We start from the raw sequence: 21,603 nt of genomic DNA, 5'->3' as shown, positions 1-21,603 counted from the left end.
TGAGAGAAACCCTTACTCCCTATCGAGAAATGTCTCTCTCCCTGCAGACAAAGCGTATATATCATCTACCCTCTTTCCCCGTGCTCGAAATGAAAGGTGCGATGTTTGCTTGTTGGTTCCCAAACTACCTCACCTTAGCCAGGCCCGAGCTCGAACAAATCCGACTGTTTAAGACATCCCCTTAACTCCACTGGCACGTAAACACAACGAGACAAGATAAGGAGCTTGACAACCACCTCGACTATTCCTCACACGCACCTCTTCTTCTCTATTTCTTCCGTCGCCTCCCTAGCAGAAGAAGTTCGAATCACCGAAAACGAAAAGAAACCTCACCATCAACAACAATGGCCGGCCCCCCGCCCCCTCTCCCGCCCTACATCGTAACCTTCGGGCCCAAGTCAAACTGCACCCTCGACATCTGCCCGCTCGAGTACAGCCTGTACAAGTACCGCCCCAACCTGGCCGTCAACATCCTCTTCCTCGCCCTCTTCGCCCTCGCCGGCGCCGTCCACGTCTTCCTCGGCATCAAGTGGCGCCAGTGGTGGTTCATGGCCTTCATGCTAGCCGGCTGCCTCAGCGAGATTGTCGGCTATGTGGGCCGCATCGTCATGTACAAGAACCCGTTCGAGTTTATCGCCTTCATGCTCCAGATCGTCTTCATCACCAGCGGGCCTGTGTACTACACCGCCGCCATATATGTTACCATTTCAAAGGCGTAAGTTGTGTTTTTGTTATTCTCTGTTCTTGGGGCTCTCGTTCAGGTTTCGCTCTCATTGCTTTTTCTTTTCTGGACTTTCTTTTCCCTTTTCACTTCCCATCCCGTGAGGGCTTATTGACAGCTGTCTCGTCGTCGAAAACCCCTTACCTCCTCACACAGCACGTCGCAATCTAAGATCATGCACATCTGAGTACTCTCTCTCTCTCTCTCTCTCTCTCTCGGCCGAAAAGCAAAACATAGCAGGGGGCCCGGCCCGATATAGCATCACATTTCACTCAAACTCAGATGAAAACACAACCCAGAAACTGACTCGTCCTTGTCTCACAAACAGCATCGAATCCTTCGCCCCAGAGCTCTCCCGCATCCCCACAAAGTACATCTACTGGCTCTTCATCTCCTTTGACGTCTTCTGCCTCGTCCTCCAGGCCGCCGGCGGCGCCCTGAGCACCACCTCCTCGGGCAGCTCCGACGTGGGCGTCGACCTCGCCATGGCCGGCCTCGTCATCCAGGTCATCGTCCTCGTCGCCTTTTGTTCGCTATTCGCCGATTACATGATCCGGTACACGCGGTCCGACGTCGCGCGGGCGCTGACGCGTCGCGAAAAGACGTTTTTCGGGTTCCTGGCGCTGGCGGTCGTGCTCATCCTCGCGCGGTGCGCGTACCGTGTCGACGAGCTGAGTGAAGGGTATTCAAATTCGGATAAGATTACGAATGAGGGGTTGTTCATTGGGTTGGAGGGAGTGTAAGTCTTTCATTCCATCTTCCCCTACCATCGACGTTGGCATCTGGTGGACTTTCCATGCTGACACGTCTTTGTTTAGCCTCATCATTTGTGCAGTCTTTGCGTTATGCCTTGGACACCCTGGGCTTCTGTTTGGCAAGCCTAAGGCTTCGAACGGTGTGAGAAAGGAGTCGAGTGTAGAGAGCGGCACCGAGAGTGCCGCGGCGGAGGTGGAGCGCAAGTGATTTCAGATACCATTCTGCAGAGCGGGACTCGATTTAGCAGTGTATTTTCTCTTTGCGTTCTTCTTTCTTGTAAATGAGCGGACATCGAAGCGCAGCCCTGTTGCTCTCACCTTGGTTGGGTTTGACTTTCCGACGGCATTAGAAGCGGTATCAGTATGACATGAACACATAGACACGGCGATTAACGACACTAAAGAACATTGAATCATATCCTATAAGATCAGCATATGAACCAGCCCTCTGCATTGAAAACGCCTTGTGCAGTAACGTAGTCGTCAGCAAGCTTACGAAACAGTACAATGTCAACGGCCAAGCGCCTTCTCCTAGTTCGTGTCGTCGGGCCGGTTTACTGTCCCTATTTAAGAGCAGATGGTTCTCGCTGCCCATCGCTGCGGTCTTTTACTTACCATAAAGCCGTAGCGGATTCTTGCATCGGGGTCGCCTGTATCACCGGCTGTGCGGTCTTCAGTACCAGAGCCGGCGTCGTTGAAGGCCCTACAGATGATGGCATCTTATTCCCATCAATCATGTTCAGGCAGGATAGGAGCCCCCGTCCTACAATTCCCTTGTGGCCTGCATATTCCAAGAGGATTAAAGGTCAGAAAGGAATTGCTAATGGGAATCGATAGTTGATAGTCTGGCCGGCCCTGGAAAGTCGGTTTTCCGTAAGTTTTCTGCCATACTCTTCAGTGTCAGAGCGAGACGTCGAGCTTGAAACGTCCGACTTGACCATCGGAATAGTGGCTAATATGGAGGAGAGAAAAACATGGTAAAAGGACTATTTTTTACATAGCCATTGTTTCGTAAAGATCCTGATAGAAAACAAACGCATGCAGCTGACGGAACATTCAATCGACCTTTTGCCCGGAGCGCGCGATTCCAGCTATGACTGCTGGATGAGCAACATTCAAGGAGAACTCGCTCTTCGGGCTCATCCTTTTATCTTGAGCGAAAATCACCTGAGATCTATGTTATAGGAAGTAAATATACAGGGTCGAGTCTCTTGACTTCCTTGGGTCGGCGCTGTTACATCCCTCTCATTCCAGAAAGGGCACCAGGGTTCTATCCGCAGCTGTTTTTGTCTTTTTTTGTCGTCGAGTAGAACTCTTTACTATATCATGATTGCTACTCTCCCATTATCGACGAAGCTCAAATTTTCACAAGTAAGCTTTCAAATGCTCGCTAAACTAAGAGACCCCGCTGCACACATCTTGTCGGCGACGCTATTCACGGTAGCTATCCACGCTCTATAACGGGAAACCCGCTGCAAAGAAATAATATTAATGGCCGACTGAATATTTATCTATGACTTCATTGAGGCACCGGATGTAACCGGCGAAAACCCCCCTTTTGGCCTACTGTGCCTAAACCGGCTTTGAGAAGTTCTTTTCTCTCGTGTCGTTTGAGGGGCATCTCTAGCTCTATTGATACCTTACAATGCTCTTAATACTTCAGTAAGATCTCAGCGAGCCATAGGTATTGAATTTGCATCAGTGGTAGACAAATCGTGCCTTAAAGCACGACTAATACCTATTACTAATATTACTGCTTTCCACAACAAGAAAGATATTAATCTAACCACACCCTCCGTCAAATCTACTAGCTCATTCTTTTATGTATATATTTCAGAGAGTGACTGACTGAAAGCGAAATTAGTATGCTCTCAAGCTGAACCTTCTCTCACTCTCACGCCCTCCTCTCGTATGTCACGCTACGTTCGACTACGCTATCAATGGTACCCAGATTAGGACTGACACCTGATTCGGCACTTCTACCCATGTCCCTAATTTTTGGAAGATCCCAAAGTGTCTGCCGTCTTATAGCCTGCCCGATACTTAGTTGCTAGTTCGCTTAGGAGCCCGGCATAGTCTTGGGCCTTGAGAAGGATAAGAAGGACATCTCCACATCGAGTGCTCTACGTTGCACGGTCTCGACTACTTATATAATCGTGAGACCAAGCTAGAAAACGTATTTCGTAACTGTCCCATCCTCCTCGTTCATCTTCAGTTGGCTGCCTCGAGCTATCTAGAGCCATAGTTCTGGCCATTTATATACGTACGCCTCGCATGAGATATCGGACAAGCATCGAAACGGACAATCCAACCACAAGACTCCGTGCAAAATGAGTCTTGACAGAGAAATATTGACAGGTCGTAGAAGCTGAGAGGAAAGTCTTCCTTCCCGAGCCCAGGATACAGACTATCCGCTGATAACGCTTTGAACACGTTCCTCTCCGTTGACCACAATCCCCCTTCGTGGAGCACTCGTCTCCAGAACATTCAAACAAGACGGCAGGAGATTTCGGACAGGGATTTGATCGCCCTGCACTCCGTCTCTCGGGGTCTCCCCCGGAGCGGAATATGGAACAGGTGGCTTGCAAGCGGAGAACTTCACCCCGACACCAGGGTAAACAGCCCTGGATCCGGATACCTAGTTGTTGCGAAGGATACCTCAAAACTTATTTCCAACAATAGTCTGCCATCCCACTGACTTTGTCGGCCAAGATTCTGGCGACGAATACCCGTGTCAACAAGATGGTGCCACTTGCTTGGATCCCACTGATACATACTTCCATGCTTCTGCCGTTTGGAAAGCGCGATGGCTCTCGATAAAATGGTACGATAAGGAATGGCCCATTTCATGTCGTGCGCGCACGTCTGAAACCGTCGCAAGCCGTCAGTAAGAGGTATCCCTAGACACATGCTTGTGCTATAGGCCCTTACTTCACACTGGCTGACCATGTTCACACGTAACCGAGCGTCCCCCCCCCCCCCCCCCCCCCCCCCCCCCCCCCCCCCCCCCCCCCCCCCCCCCCCCCACCCACCCACCCACCCCCCATCAACACCCATGACCCCACAACCTATAACCCGCGACATGCTACCAAGGGCAGGGCCTCAATATGTAACCCCGCGGCCCCCCCCCCCCCCCCCCCCCCCCACATTCGTAGCATGGTCGGTCCCGTTCTTTAAAATGTCCCATGAACCTTTAGGAATCTGATGACTGAGCACACATGTTACCTGCGAGGTGAAGACGATGTAGTCGATTGCTATATTTGGCGCCCCGGCGACCTTCGTCTTGGTCCTTATCGTGAACAATGTAAAGGGGATATGGAAAGCACTACATCCAAAAAAAAACACAGCAGACAGCGCCACCGCCGCCATCTCAAAGCTCCATTACATGGGTAATTGTTCATATAGAATACGCAACAGACGGGAACCGCGGAAAGATGACAGCTGGCAAGGATCTCGATTTCTGGAAACCCCCAGTGTTCAACGCAGTAGATATGCCGTGCGGACTTGGGTCTAATATAAAAAGGATCACTCCACTGATTAAACAACGGAAGATGGCAGCCAAAGTTGCCGAGTTCTGCAAAACGCGAGATCATCCTACTTCTTTTATACCTGCAATCAGATGCCGACCGCCACTCACTCTCGGCCAAGCCAAGGATAAAAGACTACGCACTGTCTTCTGACCGATGAGACTACGTAAATGTGTCTTATTTCCATCAACAAGTGAAAAAGAGCGCCGGCGTGGTCGCGAAATCATTCCACGTTGTCCCGCACACAACAACACTATGCCTACATCAAGCAGTTCGAGATCTGGCAACGAGACACCGCTCACCAGAGCAACATGGGCCACCATGGCCTCACCACTCCAAGCGACACCGCCGTCCGCGGCATCTGAGCTGCAGAACCCCAGGGCAGCTTCCCTAGCTACCCGGAACATCTAAACTCTTCCTACAACCAACATGCCCCTACGTACCTCAAGATACTACCCGCTCGCAAAACACAACAACAGCAGTCAGCCCCTGGAACACCATCTATCCCATTGCCTTGAATCGCCTGTTCATCCTTGTGAACCTCACTACCAACCACCTCGTCGACCGCGCCAAGCCAAGCGCCGATCCCCGAGAAATTGAGATAACCCCACTCGAACCCCGTACCCGCGCCGAACGCGGACCCACCAAAACCTCCAGCAAGCCCCGCTCCCCCCTCACTCCCGCCTCCCCCGCACCGTCCCGCTCCGAGAACCAATCCACCACCCAACCCCGACCGACCGGCCGAAAGACAATTCATAACATCATCATCCCAGAAAGTCACATCCAACATCAACGAACCTCATCACAGCCAAATCCAAACCTTAGGTCACTTTTTTCATTAGGTATATCAATAGCGAATCAATGACGCAACTTCTTCGTTCATGCAGGCAAGAAAAAAAATTGTTTTTGGCTTCGCCGGCATTTCAGCTCAAGCTCAAGCTTTAGCTTCCAACAAAGGCAATAATAGCGCCCACAACGCCGTTTCCTCATGCTGTAGATTGTGCAGCTTCTTCCATGAAGCTAAGCTGACAATTCAGCTTGGGGTTGCAAAAAAAAAAAAAAAAAAAGTGTAACCATCCTTCCATCATGAGATGCGTACAAGTTTCGCCCAGCAATTACATCTCTCTGACAATAAATCAAGCTCTCCCTCCTCCATGCTCGAGAGAACCCGATCTGACAATGGGGATATATCCCAATCCCAACTTCATGCAGACATACCGAAGTATTCCCGTCCACTCCCCTCATCTCCCTGTTCTGAGCCATGATAATGGCGCGGTACTATCATCAACCCGTTTGCTGCGACGAAACATCATGCAAAAAGAAAGAAAAAAAAAGTTCCGACGCGGGACGCGGTCGACGATGAGCCGAACCGAAACGATGCAATGCAAGTCTCCCCAACATAAAACGCCTTTTTTTTTCACGAGCCCCCAAAACCCAAGATATCTCCATCCACCCCACCAACGGCGCGTCATGACGAAGTAGAAACGGAGGATGACGAACCCCTCGCCAAACTGAGCAGACTGCTCACGATACCACCCGAAACAGCACTCGTCGGCTCGTCTTCGTCGTTGCCAGCTTTGAGGTTATCCATATCGAGACGCGGCAGGACGCTGACCACGTTCCGAGATTCCTTCTCTTCCTGCACCTGTGGTGCCTGTGTCGTCGCCACTTCGGCCTCGGCGGACTCCTGCGAGTGCGCGGGCTCGTCCGTCTCAGTCTCCTCGACAACCTCCTCCTCGGCGTCCTTCTCGGGGGGGCCATCACGGCTTGACGGCGGCTGCACCATGACCCTCGGCAGAGCCCTCTCCGCCGTCTGCGTCTGCGTTTGCGTTTGCATCTTCGTCTCCTGCGGTTGCTGCCCCGGTCGCGGCTTCACCTCCAGCTTGTCAAGCGGCACGTTCTCCTGCCCTGTCTGGAGCTTGTAATTCGCGAGTCCGAGTTTCAGTCGAAGGATTCGAGCTTTCTATAAACCATCAAAGTCAGCGATCTTGTTTTTCCAAATGTCGATCCAAGATAATGATCCGGCATAACGAAGGATTAGAATTGGAATAAGAAAAGTCGTACCTGTCGCGCCTCCTCGCGGGTCAATAACCTCCTCGGCCTCGGCGGCGGCAGGGTCCTGGCCTGCTCTGCGTCTGGCTCGGTGAGGATGGTGGTGTTTTGGGACATGTCCATGGCCGAGGTGTCGAACACGGCCGACGTGTCTGCGGGGGACGCGGAGCGGGTTCGCGGTGTCTCGTGCCGCGACCCTTTCTGCTGTTGTTCTGGCAGCAGTTCGTTCTCGCCCTGCACCACCTCGGGTTCTAGTTGTTGTTCGCTTTGCTGGTTCTGCTCTTCTGATTGTTCGCTCTGGGTCTGTCAATGGCACGCGTATCAGTACACCAATTCCCAATGTACGTTGTCAATTGACTTCTTTTTGGGATATCTTCTCACCTCCGTGGCATCGGGATCAACGTCCATCTCCATCTCTGTCTGTGCGGGCGCCGGCGCGGGAGTCGATGCGGCCGCGGATGCAGATGGAATAGCAGGAACTGGTGATGTAGCTTCAGGTGCCAGTGCAACTTCTCGCGCAGGTGCAGCTACAGCTACGGGTGCAGCGGTGGTGGTAGTAGTAGTAGTAGCATTAGAAGCAGCGGCAAGAGCAGAGGCGGGCTCCTGACATTGCTTCTTCTTGGGAACAAGTGCGTTCTCGTCAAAGATGTCGACGGCGGCGGCGGCAAAGGACCTCTTGAGATTGAGAGACTTGACGGGGCTGCCGCTGCTGTTGCTCTTACGCGGCGATTGGGGCGCCGCCCCCAGCTTGGAGTGTTTGTGCAGCTTCGTGGGCGACGATATCGCGTTCACGTTCGCGTCCAGGGGCGCGAGGGCGCGTCTCTTTGCCGGCGATGAGGGGTCCATGACTTTTTTTTCTTTCTTTTTGGTGTTGCTGCTGTGTACGTGCAGTGTACTGTGTTTGTGTTGATGGGTTGGTAAAGACCGTGTTATGTGTATACCTGATGGTTCCTTTTTCCTCTTTCCTGCACCACCGTTGAAAGTTTGGAGGAAAGGGAGCTTTGGGGGGGGGGGGGGGGGAAGGGGAAGGGGGGGGAGGGGGGGGGGGGGGGGGGGGGGGGCCCGGGGGGGGGGGTGGGGGGGGGGGGGGGGGGGGCCGGGGGGGGTTTGGGGGGGGGGGGGGGGGGGGGGGGGGGGGGGGGGGGGGGGGGGGGGGGGGGGGAAAGGGAAAGGGAGGGAAGAGGACGTAGTTGGGGGTCTGGATCCTCGGAGTGGTTGATTGGAGGTTAGGTGGGTAGGTCACGGAGTAGTTTGACGGGATGGGAGAGAGCGTGTTGGTGTGGAGGAGGGTTGGAAAGAGGCAGAGTAAAGCACCTTAGCTGAAAAGCCCCAAGGTAATACCCAGTAAAGGTACACGCGGAGAGAGAGAGGAAGAGGGATACGGAGTAGAGAGTGAGAGAGAGAAAGAGAGAGAGGAAAAGGAAGAGGGAAGTTGCTATTCCCACGTAAATTGCCAATTTACAAAAAAAGCTCTCAAGCGAACTTCTCGGAGCGTGTTTCGTGGCGTGCCGTGGATGGAGCTGGGCGACGTGCAGTGCTGGGGGTGATGGGGATTCGGGGGGGGGGGAAAGGCACGCCCAAGAGAGCCCGTCCACGTCCAGTGTCAAGGTACCTCTGACCTCTGAGCCTAAACCCAACCCGACCTGGAACGAATGAAGAACGAACGGCTCCCGCCCGCGTGCAGCTGTAGCAACACAAGAATGCGGTACCTAACCCACTGAACGTAAGCCTCCGAGCCTCTGAGGTGCTTCCCTTCCCGCCCTCTGCCCGTGCGTTTTATTTTCTAAACAAAACAAATAACAGCAACAAACTGTTTGTTGACGTTTGACATTTTTGACGTCTGATGTTCCGGTACTCAACGTTACAAAAACCTTGGTTCCCCTTTGAGAACTTTAGGGAGAAGAGATGAAATTTCTCACAACCAAGGGGGGGGGGAAAGGGGAAAGGGAGCTGTCTAATGTGTGTTGGTCAGGTATTCCATGGACTACCTCAAGGTATGATAATGATCCAGTGTCACACACACACACAGACAAAGACGCGTAAAAGGGTGGTGCGGTGCACCTCTGACCGTTTGTCTGAGAAGGAATATGTAGGTAGAATGGTAGCGTCTCAGGGACCGCGTACCCGCGTTTAGTAGCGCACTTTTCCGGCTTCTTCACCGCATGAACATCACTATAAAATAGAAAGCAAACCTGGCAAAAAAAAAAAAGAAACAAGAAAGAGAGTAAAGAGAACCGCCCCAAAATCGCGGCCCGCTTCATCGCCCCCTGTCTGGTGGCTGGCATACTCAGTCGCGTACCCCTGCTGCGTCAAAAAAAGTCCAAAACCCGCCCGCGGCACGTCACTGCTTTCGTCGGGTCCCGTCACCTACCTACCTACCTTACCTTAACACGCTGCACCGCTGAGAGTTTCCAAAAGTCAGGGAACCTTACAGTGCATTGTAGCGCTCTTCAGGGGCGCTGGGGAAGGGGGGAGGGGGCGAGAACCTACAACTACCAACCATGTTCCAGACCGCGGCTTACATAAGTACACCACCCACCACCTGCGGTGCAGAAGAAGAGTAATTAGTCCCCAGAGGCGCGTTGCAACTTTTCCAGGTTGGCAAGGGTCCGCCTAGCCACCCGGTCGATCGCATCTGGCCTAGCGCTAACGAGACATGGAAATGCAGGTACCGGGGGACACGCACCCACGCACCGTTCAGGGTCCACGCCGCTGGGATCGACCTGACACCTCTTTCCCGCCCCAAAGAACCGACCCAAGGTACCTACGGATACCCTTCCCGTCAACTGTTAGTGAATTTGGGGTAATATCAACCACCACGCGTCGTTTAGCCTTGACATTGGCGCTTGACTGGCATGGGCGAGTCCTCCCTCCTCCCTCTTCTCATTCTCCACCTGTTTTCGACTCAAACGTGCTTGTTTGTAGCTTCAGCCTCTCAGGACACTCTCGGACATGGCAACATCTCACAATCACAGTCTCACGAGACGCTCGTTTGTAAACTCGGGTATCATTCCTCTCGCCCTTGCGAGAGTTGCGTTGACGCTTTCGTCCTCGCCAAGGAAACTAACTAAAACAATTCGGCCTCCCCTCCTCCGATACATACAACATGTAGAAGTAGCTGTCTCTCCAAATGAAATAATCTTCAAAAGACAGCAAAGAAAAGAGAAGTGAAATGTAATCATCTTCGTCGCATCCTCAAACCACCCAGGCAAACAACTTTCTCCGTATACCATCAAGAAAAAACCACAAACGCTCGAAAAGAGACCAGCCCAGAGCCTGCACACTGAGCCAGTCTGCAACTCTGCCGGAGGAACGCCGAACCCTTTGCTTTTCCCAATGCTAACCTTGCCCACCCATCCAATGAACCGGCTGGTCGTCATTCGTGGAACTCTCTCCCGGGGGTATCCAGCATCCGCTTCCCATCGTATTTGTCGGTCACTTTTTTTTTTCAATTTTTTTTAATCCTCTTTCAGCTTCCTCCTTGTCACTTTGCTCCTCGTCTGTATTCTTCACATCGACGACGAGACATCGAGTGAGTATAGGCTGTTGTCGAACTGGAACGGCTTGTTGAAGTCATTCGTCACTTCATCCCAGTTAGGGAACTGCTCCATCGGCGCCATCGCCTCCTCTAGCATCAGCCCCTCAAATTCGGCCCCGCCGTCAAGTCCGTCCATGTTGATGTTGTTCATATCAAGAAGCACGTCCATGTCGACTGGTTGCCAGTTGAGGTCTATGTCCAGGTGGACACCCTCTGAAATATCGCTGTTGGGCTCCGATGATCCACTGTCCTTGCTCGACTCGGGTGTATCGTTCGGTGTCTGTGACCGGTACACGGCCATGTCGCTGATGACGCCGTTGGCGCCGAGCTCGAACTTGCCGAGGTTGTTGAACAGGCTCTGTGGGTTGACCGTCGTTGCCCACGCGTCCATCGTCGGAGCCGGTGCCGCCGCCATCTCGGGCTGCTTGTGCTCCATCTTGGGAGTGTTGTCAGTCTTGCCAACCGCAAGCTTGTTGTCCTGTGCCTTCCCTCCCACCTTGCTGCCCGTACGCTGCATCGACGCATCTCGAGACATTGGCGTTGCATCCGGATTGCTGGCTGGTGTTTGGCCTTGTTTGGATGCGTTCTGGCCCATTGGCTGTGCAGTGACTGGCACCTGACCGTTGGCATCCAATCCCAAAGAGAGAGCCAAGTTTTCTTGCATGAACTTCATGGGATCCTCCAGAGGCTTGACATGCTCTTCTTGAATATGCGTCTGTCGCGCCTGCTCTGAAGGGAAGCCCGTTGTTGCCATCTCGCAGTCTGCCTCGGGGCACAAGAACATGGGTTTTGGCGGCGCCTTGGGTTCGGGCATGGCCTGCCTCTTGAGTTCCGGGGAACCAGACTTGCTGATCTGGGGCGACGGGGTTGTCTGGCTCGGCTGCTGGGGCGGCGTCGGTTGCGCCCCAGTCTTGGCCTTCTTTCGCGGGTTGGGCAATTTCAGGTTGTCCCTGTTCACCTTTGGCCTGTCCATGTAAGTAGGATCGCCATGCGGAGAGGTTGCGTTGAACGGGAATGGAGGCTGGCTCGTCGTTGGTGCAGCTGGGGGGGCCCCGCTCTTGCTGTTGGACCGCTGGTGCATATTGTTCAAAGCCTTGGTCTGCTTCTCCAAGTTGGCCGCACTCAATGGCGTCACCTGCCCGCTTTGAGCAGGAGTAGCACCGGCCTGGTTCGGCGCTGCGGGTTGGCCTTGCTGTGGTGGCACGGCACCGGCTTTCTTGCCGAGGGAGGCACAGTCGCGCGCCATGCTCTCGAGGAGTCGACGAACCTCGTCAATCTCGGCGGGCCTGACACTGAAGACTGGCTTCGGGTTCATCATGTGTTCACCGTCGGTGAACTGTCTGATCATACGGAGTCGCTAGATCATGTTAGTAAATTGTCAACGTCCAGTAACGCGCATGATTGTCCACTTACAGCTCGGAAATAGCTCTTGGCGCGCTGATCATCACGAGTTGCGGCATACCAGCGTCCCAGGGCCTTTCCAATCTTGCCCATGTCGACCACGATCTTCATGAGCTTGGTGCAAGTCTCTGTACGCTGCTCTGGTGACATGGGGATATCAGGCATATGCTCCGTCATCATCAACCTCTGCTCTTCTTGACCGATGCGCCTGAGCTTGTCAAAGTCGTTCTCCGTAGGTGCAATGCCCGAGCTTGCAGCTTGCATGGCCTGTTGACGACTCTTCATTGCCTCGTACTTGGCCCTCTGCTCGGGATTCATGGCCGCAATTTGCTCTGGGGTAAAGTTCGGGAACGGGCGCATCTGGCCTGGTTGGGCAGTCGGCCTCTGAGGCTGCTGAGATGCCTGAGGGACGTCGGCAGGCTCGTCAGTGCTAGGTCGCTTGAGGTTCTTCTGCTGCGTCGCAGGCGAGGGATTCGGAGGCTGTGCTTGGTTGCTCGAGGCCGGACGGTTGTTGTTGTTGTTGGTGTTGTTCTGTGGTGCCGCGGCGTTGGCAACAGCCTTCTGATCAGGAGTAGCGCTCTGCTGCTTCGGCGGTGCCGGTGGCGCTTGCGCGGGCGTCGGGGTGATATTTGCGGGTATACCGGGCTGTGGCATTTGAGGTGGTTGAGGTGCAGACACTGGGATGGTTGGTCCTCCCGGCGCCGGTAGCCCTTGTGATTGAGCCTGGCGCATGGCCATCTCTTTTTGCATCGCGGCAGCCATCTGCCGTTGCTTAATCTGGATGATGAACTGTCTCAGTTGATCGTCGGTAAGGCTAGCAATCTTGGGGTTCGCCTTGCGAGCGTTCATGATATCAGTTGGCGTCACCTGAATCATGTGAGCTGGAATACTCGGCATGCCAGGCGGCATGCCTGGTTGGTTGGGTGCCTGCGGATTCTGTACGCCGTTGCCGGGCTGCATCCCATTCTGTTGTGGCTGCGCTGGTCCTTGAGGTTGAGCTTGTTGAGGCGGCTGTGCGATTTGCTGTAGTTGAGCCTGTGGCGGGACCTGCTGAGGCGGCTGAGATTGTGGCGGTTGCGGTTGCTGCGTTTGTTGCTGCTGCGCTGCCGCCGCTGCTGCCTGCTGCTGATTGCGTTTCTCCATCTGCCTCTGCATGTAGGTCGCGAACTGCGATCTCTGAATTCTCTCGAGATGTTGTTGCAACTGTGGCTGTACGGGGTTTTGTGCAAGCCATTGTCGTAGGTCCTTCCACTTGCGTACCTCAGGAGGAGCGCGAAGCTGGTTTCCTACTTGCTGGAGGACTGGTGGCGGTAGCTCCATGCTGTCCATCATGACTTGGTGAGCCGGTGCTACAGGTGTTTGCTGGTTCCTCAATCGGTTCAACATCTGCTGTTGCTGGGCAATGAGTTGCTGCTGGTTGTTAGGAGCAGGAGCACCTGGTTGCGCTTGCTGAGGCATCATGCCGTTGTTCATGAACTGATTGCCATTGACAACGTTGAATTGTCCAAGTTGCCCTGGTCGACCCTGCATCTGGCCTGGGTTGCCCATAGCATTCATTTGCATCTTGCGCTGTTGCTCCTGCCACTTCTGCATGACTTCGTTCAGCTTGTCTGGTGGCAGACCGTGGACAGCCTGCCTTTGCTCGGGATTCATGCTTGCCATCATGCTGTGGAAAAGCGGGGTGTTGGTCATGTTCATGTTGCCCGCTGCGCCCATCGGCCGTTGGTTGCCCTGGTTGAAACGGGGGTCGAGAGTGCCAGCAAAGGGACCATTTGCCTGTTGCCCATTCTGGCCTTCCATGGGATTCATGGCACTCGGAGGACGGCGCATGGGGGTGTTCAGGGTGTTCATACCCGGGCTCTGGGATGGCGGTGCGCCACCGAGACCGTTCGGCTGCCCCTGTAATTGTCTGGCTTGCTGTTGAGCACGCATCTGTGCCGCGTGTTGCGACTGCTGTTGCTCAATTTTGAGTTGTTGCGCCTGCTGCATACTCAACTGTTGCTGAGCCTGGTTTGGTCGCGGTGTTTGATTCTGTCCAGGTTGATTAGGCATTCCCTGACCTTGACCCCCAGCGATGGGTTGCGGCGTGGCGTTGCGCGCTGGGCCGTTGCTCGCAGGTACGACCATCTGGCCTTGCTCCTGGGCTAGTATGCCCGCCTTTTGTTGGTTCATGATGCTCTCCATGGTGAACTGGCCAAAGTCCCCATTGCCAGACTGCATATTTGCCGCGTTCATCATCGCCGGGTTGATTTGTCCTCTGCCGGCTTGCATCATGGCTTGGGCTTGAGCAGGGTTCATGTTGGGCGGCATGCCGCCCTGTTGCTGTCGCTGCCTGGCCAGAGCGGCGTTTTTTGACAGGCCTTGGAAGGCCTGGTGCTGGAACCAGATCAAGACCGGATCCTTGCCTTGAGCGGTGTACTCCTGTGCCCTCTGTGCAAACCGGGTCTGCACAATATTGCGGTAGTGATTCTTCTGGGGATCGGGGCAGGCGGATGCCATTTTTTGGGCGAGTTCCATCACCTTTTGCTGATCGTGCGGTGTGAGGTTTGAGGCGTCGGTGGGAATGCCGTTTTGTGGTCGTCCTTGTCCACCGGGCATCTGGAACATCTGCTGGTTGGGCCCTATCGGTTGGCCACCTTGGTTTCCCATGTTTACACCCATCTGGCCCTGTTGAGGAATCTGCGACGCCTGCATCTGGTGCTGGAGATGCTGGAAGCCCTGCTGTTGGTTCTGGCCCATTCCTCGCCCCATCTGGTTCTGCATAGCCGCGTTTTGGTTCATCATGAGCTGTTGTTGAGCCTGTGCCGCAGCTTGGGCTTGGAGATTGCTGGTCATGGTCTGCTCGTTCGCCTGTCGTCGTCGGAAGAACTCGTTCGTCTTGTTGCTCATTTGGGCCTCGTATTGAGCCTACATCATCATGTTAGTGTTTCCCTAGTGGTGGAGAGACATCATGGCGAAACTTCTTCGCTCAAATTCTTACCTTATCTTGACACTTGTTGAAGGCATCGCGCTCGAAGTTTACGCCAACTTCTGCCGCCTTCATGAAATCTATGCTGGGCACGGCAAGGCCAATGTTTGTGATCCTGGAGAAAAACGTCGTGTCAGTCACGGCGCGACACAGGGCAAGTCAGAGGGTGAAAGTCGAACTCAACGTACAAGTTATGGCACTTGATCATGCGCTCCTGGATAGCCACGCCAGCTTGCCAGCCTGTGTGAGGCTGTTGCTGGGCGAGCATGGTCTGGTAAAGAAACTGGTTCAACTGAACCTGGGAGGGTCGGGGACGCGGCGGTTGCTGTTGCATCATTCCCGCCGCTCCCGCCATGTGTTGCATGTTCGCGGCCATGGCCGCTTTCCACGGGTTTTACACAAGTCTTCTACGGCAATTCGAGAACCGATCGTTTCGGTCGGCAATGGACCAGGGACCTTCGATCGACTGCTGTGATGAGGTCTGCGGTCCAGTGGTCGGAATGGTGGGAGAGAATTTTGATCGAGTTGAAAGGTCCAAAGCTTAGAAGTGTTGCTGGTCTGGTTTTGTTCTTAACAATGAGGCACGGAGCCGTTGACTGCCTGCAGGGTGCCTAACGACTTGCGACAGGCATGAAGGAGCTAGTCGGGTGCGGTAAGCGACGGGAAAGCCGGTGTTGCGCTCGTATGAGTTGTTGTGATGCCACGCAAAAATCCTGTTCGTCGTCGGTGGGCGTCCTGGAGTAGTGAGGAGGATGACGAGGCAAGTGTGGGTGGTAGTTCGGCGGTCTCGTCTCGTGTTTTTCGTTCACGCAGATTACGTGGAGTCGTCAAGGGACCCGAGCGCCTGGTTCAGCAACGACTTTGGATGTTGCGCCAGTCGCTGTGGCATGAGTTTGAGAAAGGAAGATGCAGACGACTCGACTGGAGAGAGGAGTGAAGAGCAAATGACCCGCGACGAGAGGTGGCTGTCGGTGGTGGGTTGTTGTGGTTTCGGTTGTGTCCGTCCAGGAGCGGCGGAAATTCCAGAGAGTGGAGGGTGGGCGTGGACAGCCGCAGGTCGAGACAAAGCGAGCCGGGGGTGGTCTGCGAAAACAGGACGGTACTGTGCGTAGCAAATTATGCAATACAAGCTTGTCGTCTCTGCAGGCGTCGCCAAATTCTGGATTGGTGAACAGCGGCGACGGGTACGACGAGAAGCTCACGAAGAAAAGAGGAAAAATCGACAACAACGACGGAGCGGCCGTGTGGAGTGTGTTGTAGGAAGAGAAAAAGAGGTGGAAGAGATGGCTGCTGCGAGAGATAGAGAGAGAGAGAGAGAGAGAGAAGAGGTGTGTGCGTGCGTGCGTGGTGCGTGTGGTGAGTGCAGTGAGCAATGGGTTACGGCAGAGGACGGGATCGTTGGGCGTGGTGGAGCCTCCTGGAGATGGGCTTTGCTCGCTCAGTGCCAGTTGATTTAGGTTCTGGTGGGCTCAGGATTGGCGCCCTTTTAAGCGTGGAGCCTATTTTTGCCTGTGGTCGACGGTCGACTAGGGTGGCTGAAACGACAACTGGACGAGGAGATGGAGGTGGGAAGCTGTCGTCGTAATCGCCCTATATCGCGAATAGACGCTCGTTCACATTTTTCTGGATTGAATCAGATGAGCAAGGTGAGAAAAGAGAAGAAGAGAAGGAGGGGATTCCAACCATTCTCCCAAAGAAGAGGGGCGACCAGGCGACTGACTGCTGAGAAGGAGGGCCCGGAGGAAGAGGAGGAGAGGTGGTGACAGAATACCTAGTCGTGTGTAGAGAAAGAAAGGGAGGGAGGGAGGACGTATCCGTAGCAAGGTGGACGAGGATGAGGTCGGAGGTCGGAGCAGGTAAGTAGGTGTATTCGTACGAATAGAATGGTAGTAGGTAAGGTAGGGCGAAGAGAGAGAGGAAGAGGGCGCTCGCAGTGAAGAAGCAGGTCTGGTGGTGGTGGTGGATGTGAGTGAGACTGTGAGAGTGACTGGAGACGAGGTGCCTGGCACCATGAGCGTGAGTACGTGGGTGGTGGTGGGAGACCAGACAGAGAGAAGAGAGGATGGGCTTGGATGGGGCCTGCAGGGCGGCGAGATGCGCAGGTGGAGAGGGGAGGGCGTGCGACGATGAGTGGACGACAGCGCGGATTGGTGAGAGATGATTGGACGAGAGCCTGTGAAGGAGGGGGTGTGGTGCTAATCTGGAAGTGGGGGGTGGGAGGTAGCTGTGGGAAAGAGCAGGGCAGCGCAGCAGGAGCAACAAGAGGCAAGCCGCAACAGCCAGGTACCGGTGAGCTTAGGAAGGTGCACGAGGTACCTTGCCTCACTTCACGTGCAAGGGTCGTCACCACCTCAGGTACCTGAAGTTGGCGAGGGAGAGACGGGAGTTTCTGCTGGACGTAATTCTGTTGTTCTCTTCCCATTTTTCAATTGATAAAAGTAGGCCAGATGTTGATTCCGTATAAGTCTCTATCCGTATCTGTGCTTTGAATACTTGAACAAGGTTGCGGCCGTTCGTCCCGGCAAGAGAGAGAATGGTCTTGGTCATGAGGGCCGGGCATTCGGTGTAAGTTGAACTTGAGGTGAGGGCCGGGTGGGCAGCGAGCCCGTACCCTTGGGCAGTAAGGTAGGAAAGGTACCTTGGGACGAAAAGGTACACACTTGACACTTCGCACCAGGGCAAGCGCTGCACAGCAATACCGGCATGCAAAAGACAGGGCAGCCGCCGCAGCCCATCCTTTTTTTTTTTTGCGGTCCTTCACAACCTGCCAACCAGTGCGCGCCTGCTCGCCAACACCGACTGCATTGGCATCAGGATATGGACTGGACTGTGAGGTGCAATAGAGACTGGCATTGGAAGACTGGGGAGGGGGGATAAACATGGACGAGGAAAGACGGGCAAGGTACGGAGTACCTTTCTACATAGTATGTACTGCGTAGGTATCCATCCGTATAGAGGTAGGGGGGAAGGAAGGAAGGAAGGGAAGGGAAGGGAAGCCAGGCGGGCTAAAGTGGGCACCTGGCGAAAATGGGGGACCCTCTTCCTTCCTTCCTTTCCTTTTCTTTCCTTTGCGCAGTTGGTGATTTTTTATTTCATTATTCTACCTATCCAATACTTTATTTCATTTCTCATGTGGTTCCTGGCTTCCCGCCCTCGGGCCTTAGGAAAGACTACCTCAGTCTGTACCTCATCTACCTCACATATTCGCGAAATCTAATACTCTTTTGCACTCTGGCACTCTGAGAGGGGAAAACCAGACCAGACAGGCAGGGCAGGGACTGGGACGTGGATTGTGAGAGGGGAGGGGGGCTGATGTGGTATTAGTGACAGGGGGGTGCGGTCAAGATACCTTGGACACACGACGCACATTCTCCGTCTGCCTCCATCTCTCACTCCCCGTTGCCCATACTGTGTAATGCCACCAGCAAGCAGCCCTCTCTGCCACTCTATCCGTACCATTTCTTACTCATTCTCCGAGTTCCTATTGCACATCGTCTGAACCTGGTTTGAAGCCCTATATTCTCGCAGCGACATCTCCAGTGGTTGAGACTGATGCGAAAAAAAAAAAAGAGACCCAGCATTTGTCAACATGCACCAGTCTATCAGCGCAGCGGTGTAGGAAGCGGTCAACAATGGTCCGCGATACTCTTGACTGTATGTGTATCATGGGTGCTAACACGACACAACCTGGTAGCCAACTCTAGACTCTGTGTGTACTTCGTACCTCGAGCCCAGGCCGTCCGGGTAAGCCTTTGACATCCAGCCAGAACCGATATCTACCATGTACACCTAAACACCTTATTGCGTACACAAACTGCCCAAGGTATGTCTCCGTACCACATACACCTATCCAAGGCGCATCAGAATAACGCTCCGGGAACGAACGACGTTGACGAACGACATGGTGCGAGTGTGGTGGTGTCCTCGCCTCATCTGCTTCATCTAACCTTTGGAGAGCTTCTTTCACTCCATGCCAACCGACGACGGTACAAAGTACAGACAGACCGAAGGGGTCAGTGCCGGGGGGCCAGGGTCAGAGCCAACCTCGATACCGGACCCCGTATGTCTGATGTACCCTGCCTTGGCCTTGCCTTGGCCGTCTTCTACTTCTGTCTGCCCCCCTCCGAGGCCATTCCAAAAGGTTTCCAGCTTCGGGGGCGGTCATGATTACTCACGAATATACGGATAGAGTACCGAGGACGGAGTACTGCTGTTCATCTCCCTCCAGATGCTAAGCCTGGATGAGCCACGTACCGGATACCCACCATCAATTCACCAGACTGTTATGCCACATTGCGATGCGACGATCACCATGAGCTCTCTCCAGCAGATCGTGGAGGAGCAAATCCCATGGCCATAGCCATCTCTCAAAAACCCCCCAGTCACGCGTCTCGCTCGCCAGTGATTTACCTACATCACCCGGTGAGCAGGGCAAGGCAAGCCGGTAAGGACCGGCAAGGCTACGCCACCATCCACGGCACCTCGTCTGTTCCCAGTTACCAGGGACCTGCCCCGGGCAATCCGTGATGCGAGAGGCAAAGGAATGTAGAGGAATTTCGACGTCCCCAATTCTTCATCTCGGTCTTCGTACGAAGAACCAGTTAGTAGCTGGGCCATTCCTAGTTACCTAGTACCAACAGACCCTTTCTACATTCCATCTCATTTCTGCGCCGGGTTCTCTGAGGTGGTCGTCGACTTTCTGCAGCTTCCAATGGTTACGCCGCGCATTCTTGAAGCCTGGCAGAATCAACACTCGGTCCGTCGATACAATCCAATGTCTCTCCCGAGTCCAGCCATGGCAAGACATTGGCCCATTGGCGAGTTCCTCCCACCCTAACAAAGTGCGAACGGATACATAGGCGGCCTGCCCCGGAATAGTGTTGGAATAGATGCAGGCCAACCGTCAACCTTTTTCCTAGACCGAGCCTCGTTTGTCTTTGCCTCATTTCTTCTTATCCCCTTCCCTCTCGTCTTGCTTCCCAGGTGGGCAAGTAAGTTTTCATTCCTGTTCCTTTTCCTGCTTCCGATTACCAGTTGAACCATTCTGCCGTCAAACTCTTGTCATTCCTATTCGCCCGTCGTCTTGTCTCCCACAGATCCTCACGACCCAGCAACATGGTCCTCAAGTCCGAGTCCTTCCCGCCCACGCATTCCCCAATTCGCGTTTCGGCGCTTCGTTGCTTTATTCTTCTTGTCCCCGTCACACTGGTGTCCCTGCTCCTGTCAGGTACACCTGATGGGAGACAAAGCCGAGGTGCCTACTGAGAAGAAGGAGCTGCAAATACAACAACGTAGCAGGGGATATTTGCCCTTGCATTGATGCTTTGCATATCCGTACTGTACAGACTACAGACTACGCAGTACAGACCAGAGGTCATTGGCGAGGAAGAATCTTGACCGCAAGCCGGTACTTTGCGCACTAGAGAACCTCACATGGCGTCTGTAGCAGGGGGAAAGCCATGCAAAAATTGATTCGCGGTGTGTGTAGCGTCTCATTGTGGTCAGGAAGGGCACGCCCACCTAGCAGAGACGGAACGGGACCCTCTCAAAGAACCGGAACGCAAACCACACAGACTGAGAGAGGAAAGAGAGAGACAGAGAGGGAGACAGAGAGAAAAAGCTCGAGGCTCACGGCTCGTGGCTCAAGTTGCTGCTTTTTCCCCCCAACACGCTGCACAAAGTACTCCAGGGTGATCCTTGTCTAGTTCGATTGCACACATGGGCGCTAGACCTGAAATGATCAAGCCGTGACGGCCTGCTTCTCACAAGGTGGGAGGAGGTACCTGAGCTTGTGCCAAGTGACCGCGGCGGTATGGAGACGTGACCTGGCGGTGTATCTGCTGGCAATCCCGTACTTGTTTTTTTTGAAAAGTGTCATCTAGCTTCTACCAGAGGCGACCAAAAAAAAAAGGCAGTGTGCGAGTTGGAGATGCGTTGAACGTTGGAACTTCAACGGGGAGGCCCAAGACGACGGGTAAGCCGCAAGACCAGGACCAGGACCAGGACCAGGACCAGGACCAGGACCAGGACCAAGGAATGGACGTTGGTATTAGGCTCATCCACATCGATCCATCTCAATATGAGGAAAGCGTTGCAGCGAAACGGGACGAAGTACATGCGTGCCGGGAGGAGAAAATAACAAGGGCGCGGAGGCACGGATGCACGGGGCCACGAGCACCCTGCGAGTCCCAGATTTCAGTCAAGCTATGTATCCTTAGTGCCCACCCACCACTGCCACATTGTCCACCTCTGCAGACTACTGTCTGGCATCGAGAATATACCACAGTACGAATCATTGTATTCGTACAGAGACGCAATAGAGACGTCCCAACTGACCAGTTCGCGACTGACAAAGTCAAGTAGGTAGATTGGCGCCACCCGGGTTTGCGACGCCGCGTCTCCAGCCTCGACAGGAACCCGTCAGCCTAACATGTTGATTCTCAAGTCTACGGACGATGCTCCGTCCAGCCATCCCCAACCAACCCCGGACGACATGTCTCCCGCGGCTCCGAACCGGGGTCCAGATGGGCTTTGTTCGGGGCCACAGCATCGAGGCCTGGGTATCACGGTTCCAATCTGGTCTCGTAAGTTCACTGTTTACCTGCAGCAGGTGTTGAGAAATGTGCCGGTGGGCAGGGCAT

The 21,603-nt window shown here is 54.2% G+C and overlaps 3 protein-coding genes across 3 annotated transcripts; 1 reads left to right on the top strand and 2 right to left on the bottom strand.

The window, feature by feature from the left end:
- Positions 1–344: 344 nt before the first annotated feature.
- Positions 345–1,684, top strand: CTAM01_09211 (RTA1 like protein; the record flags this gene model as incomplete). The annotated part of the gene is made up of 3 exons (XM_060525230.1): positions 345–715; positions 1,050–1,460; positions 1,540–1,684. The coding sequence occupies 3 exons, from the start codon at positions 345–347 to the stop codon at positions 1,682–1,684; spliced, it is 927 nt and encodes a 308-aa protein (XP_060380174.1).
- Positions 1,685–6,471: 4,787 nt separating this feature from the next.
- Positions 6,472–7,901, bottom strand: CTAM01_09210 (uncharacterized protein; the record flags this gene model as incomplete). The annotated part of the gene is made up of 3 exons (XM_060525229.1): positions 6,472–6,966; positions 7,068–7,358; positions 7,437–7,901. The coding sequence occupies 3 exons, from the start codon at positions 7,899–7,901 to the stop codon at positions 6,472–6,474; spliced, it is 1,251 nt and encodes a 416-aa protein (XP_060380173.1).
- Positions 7,902–10,564: 2,663 nt separating this feature from the next.
- On the bottom strand, positions 10,565–15,338 carry CTAM01_09209 (uncharacterized protein; the record flags this gene model as incomplete). Its single annotated transcript, XM_060525228.1, has 4 exons — positions 10,565–11,950; positions 12,007–14,901; positions 14,975–15,077; positions 15,151–15,338. 4 exons carry the CDS (start codon positions 15,336–15,338, stop codon positions 10,565–10,567), a joined length of 4,572 nt encoding a protein of 1,523 aa, XP_060380172.1.
- Positions 15,339–21,603: the final 6,265 nt, after the last annotated feature.

This window comes from Colletotrichum tamarilloi, assembly GCF_030869305.1.
Source record: "Colletotrichum tamarilloi strain Tom-12 chromosome Unknown Scaffold_35.1, whole genome shotgun sequence".
Lineage (NCBI taxonomy): Eukaryota > Fungi > Ascomycota > Sordariomycetes > Glomerellales > Glomerellaceae > Colletotrichum > Colletotrichum tamarilloi.
Note: the sequence above shows the minus strand (reverse complement) of the source record. Positions and strands in the feature narration are given on the sequence as shown.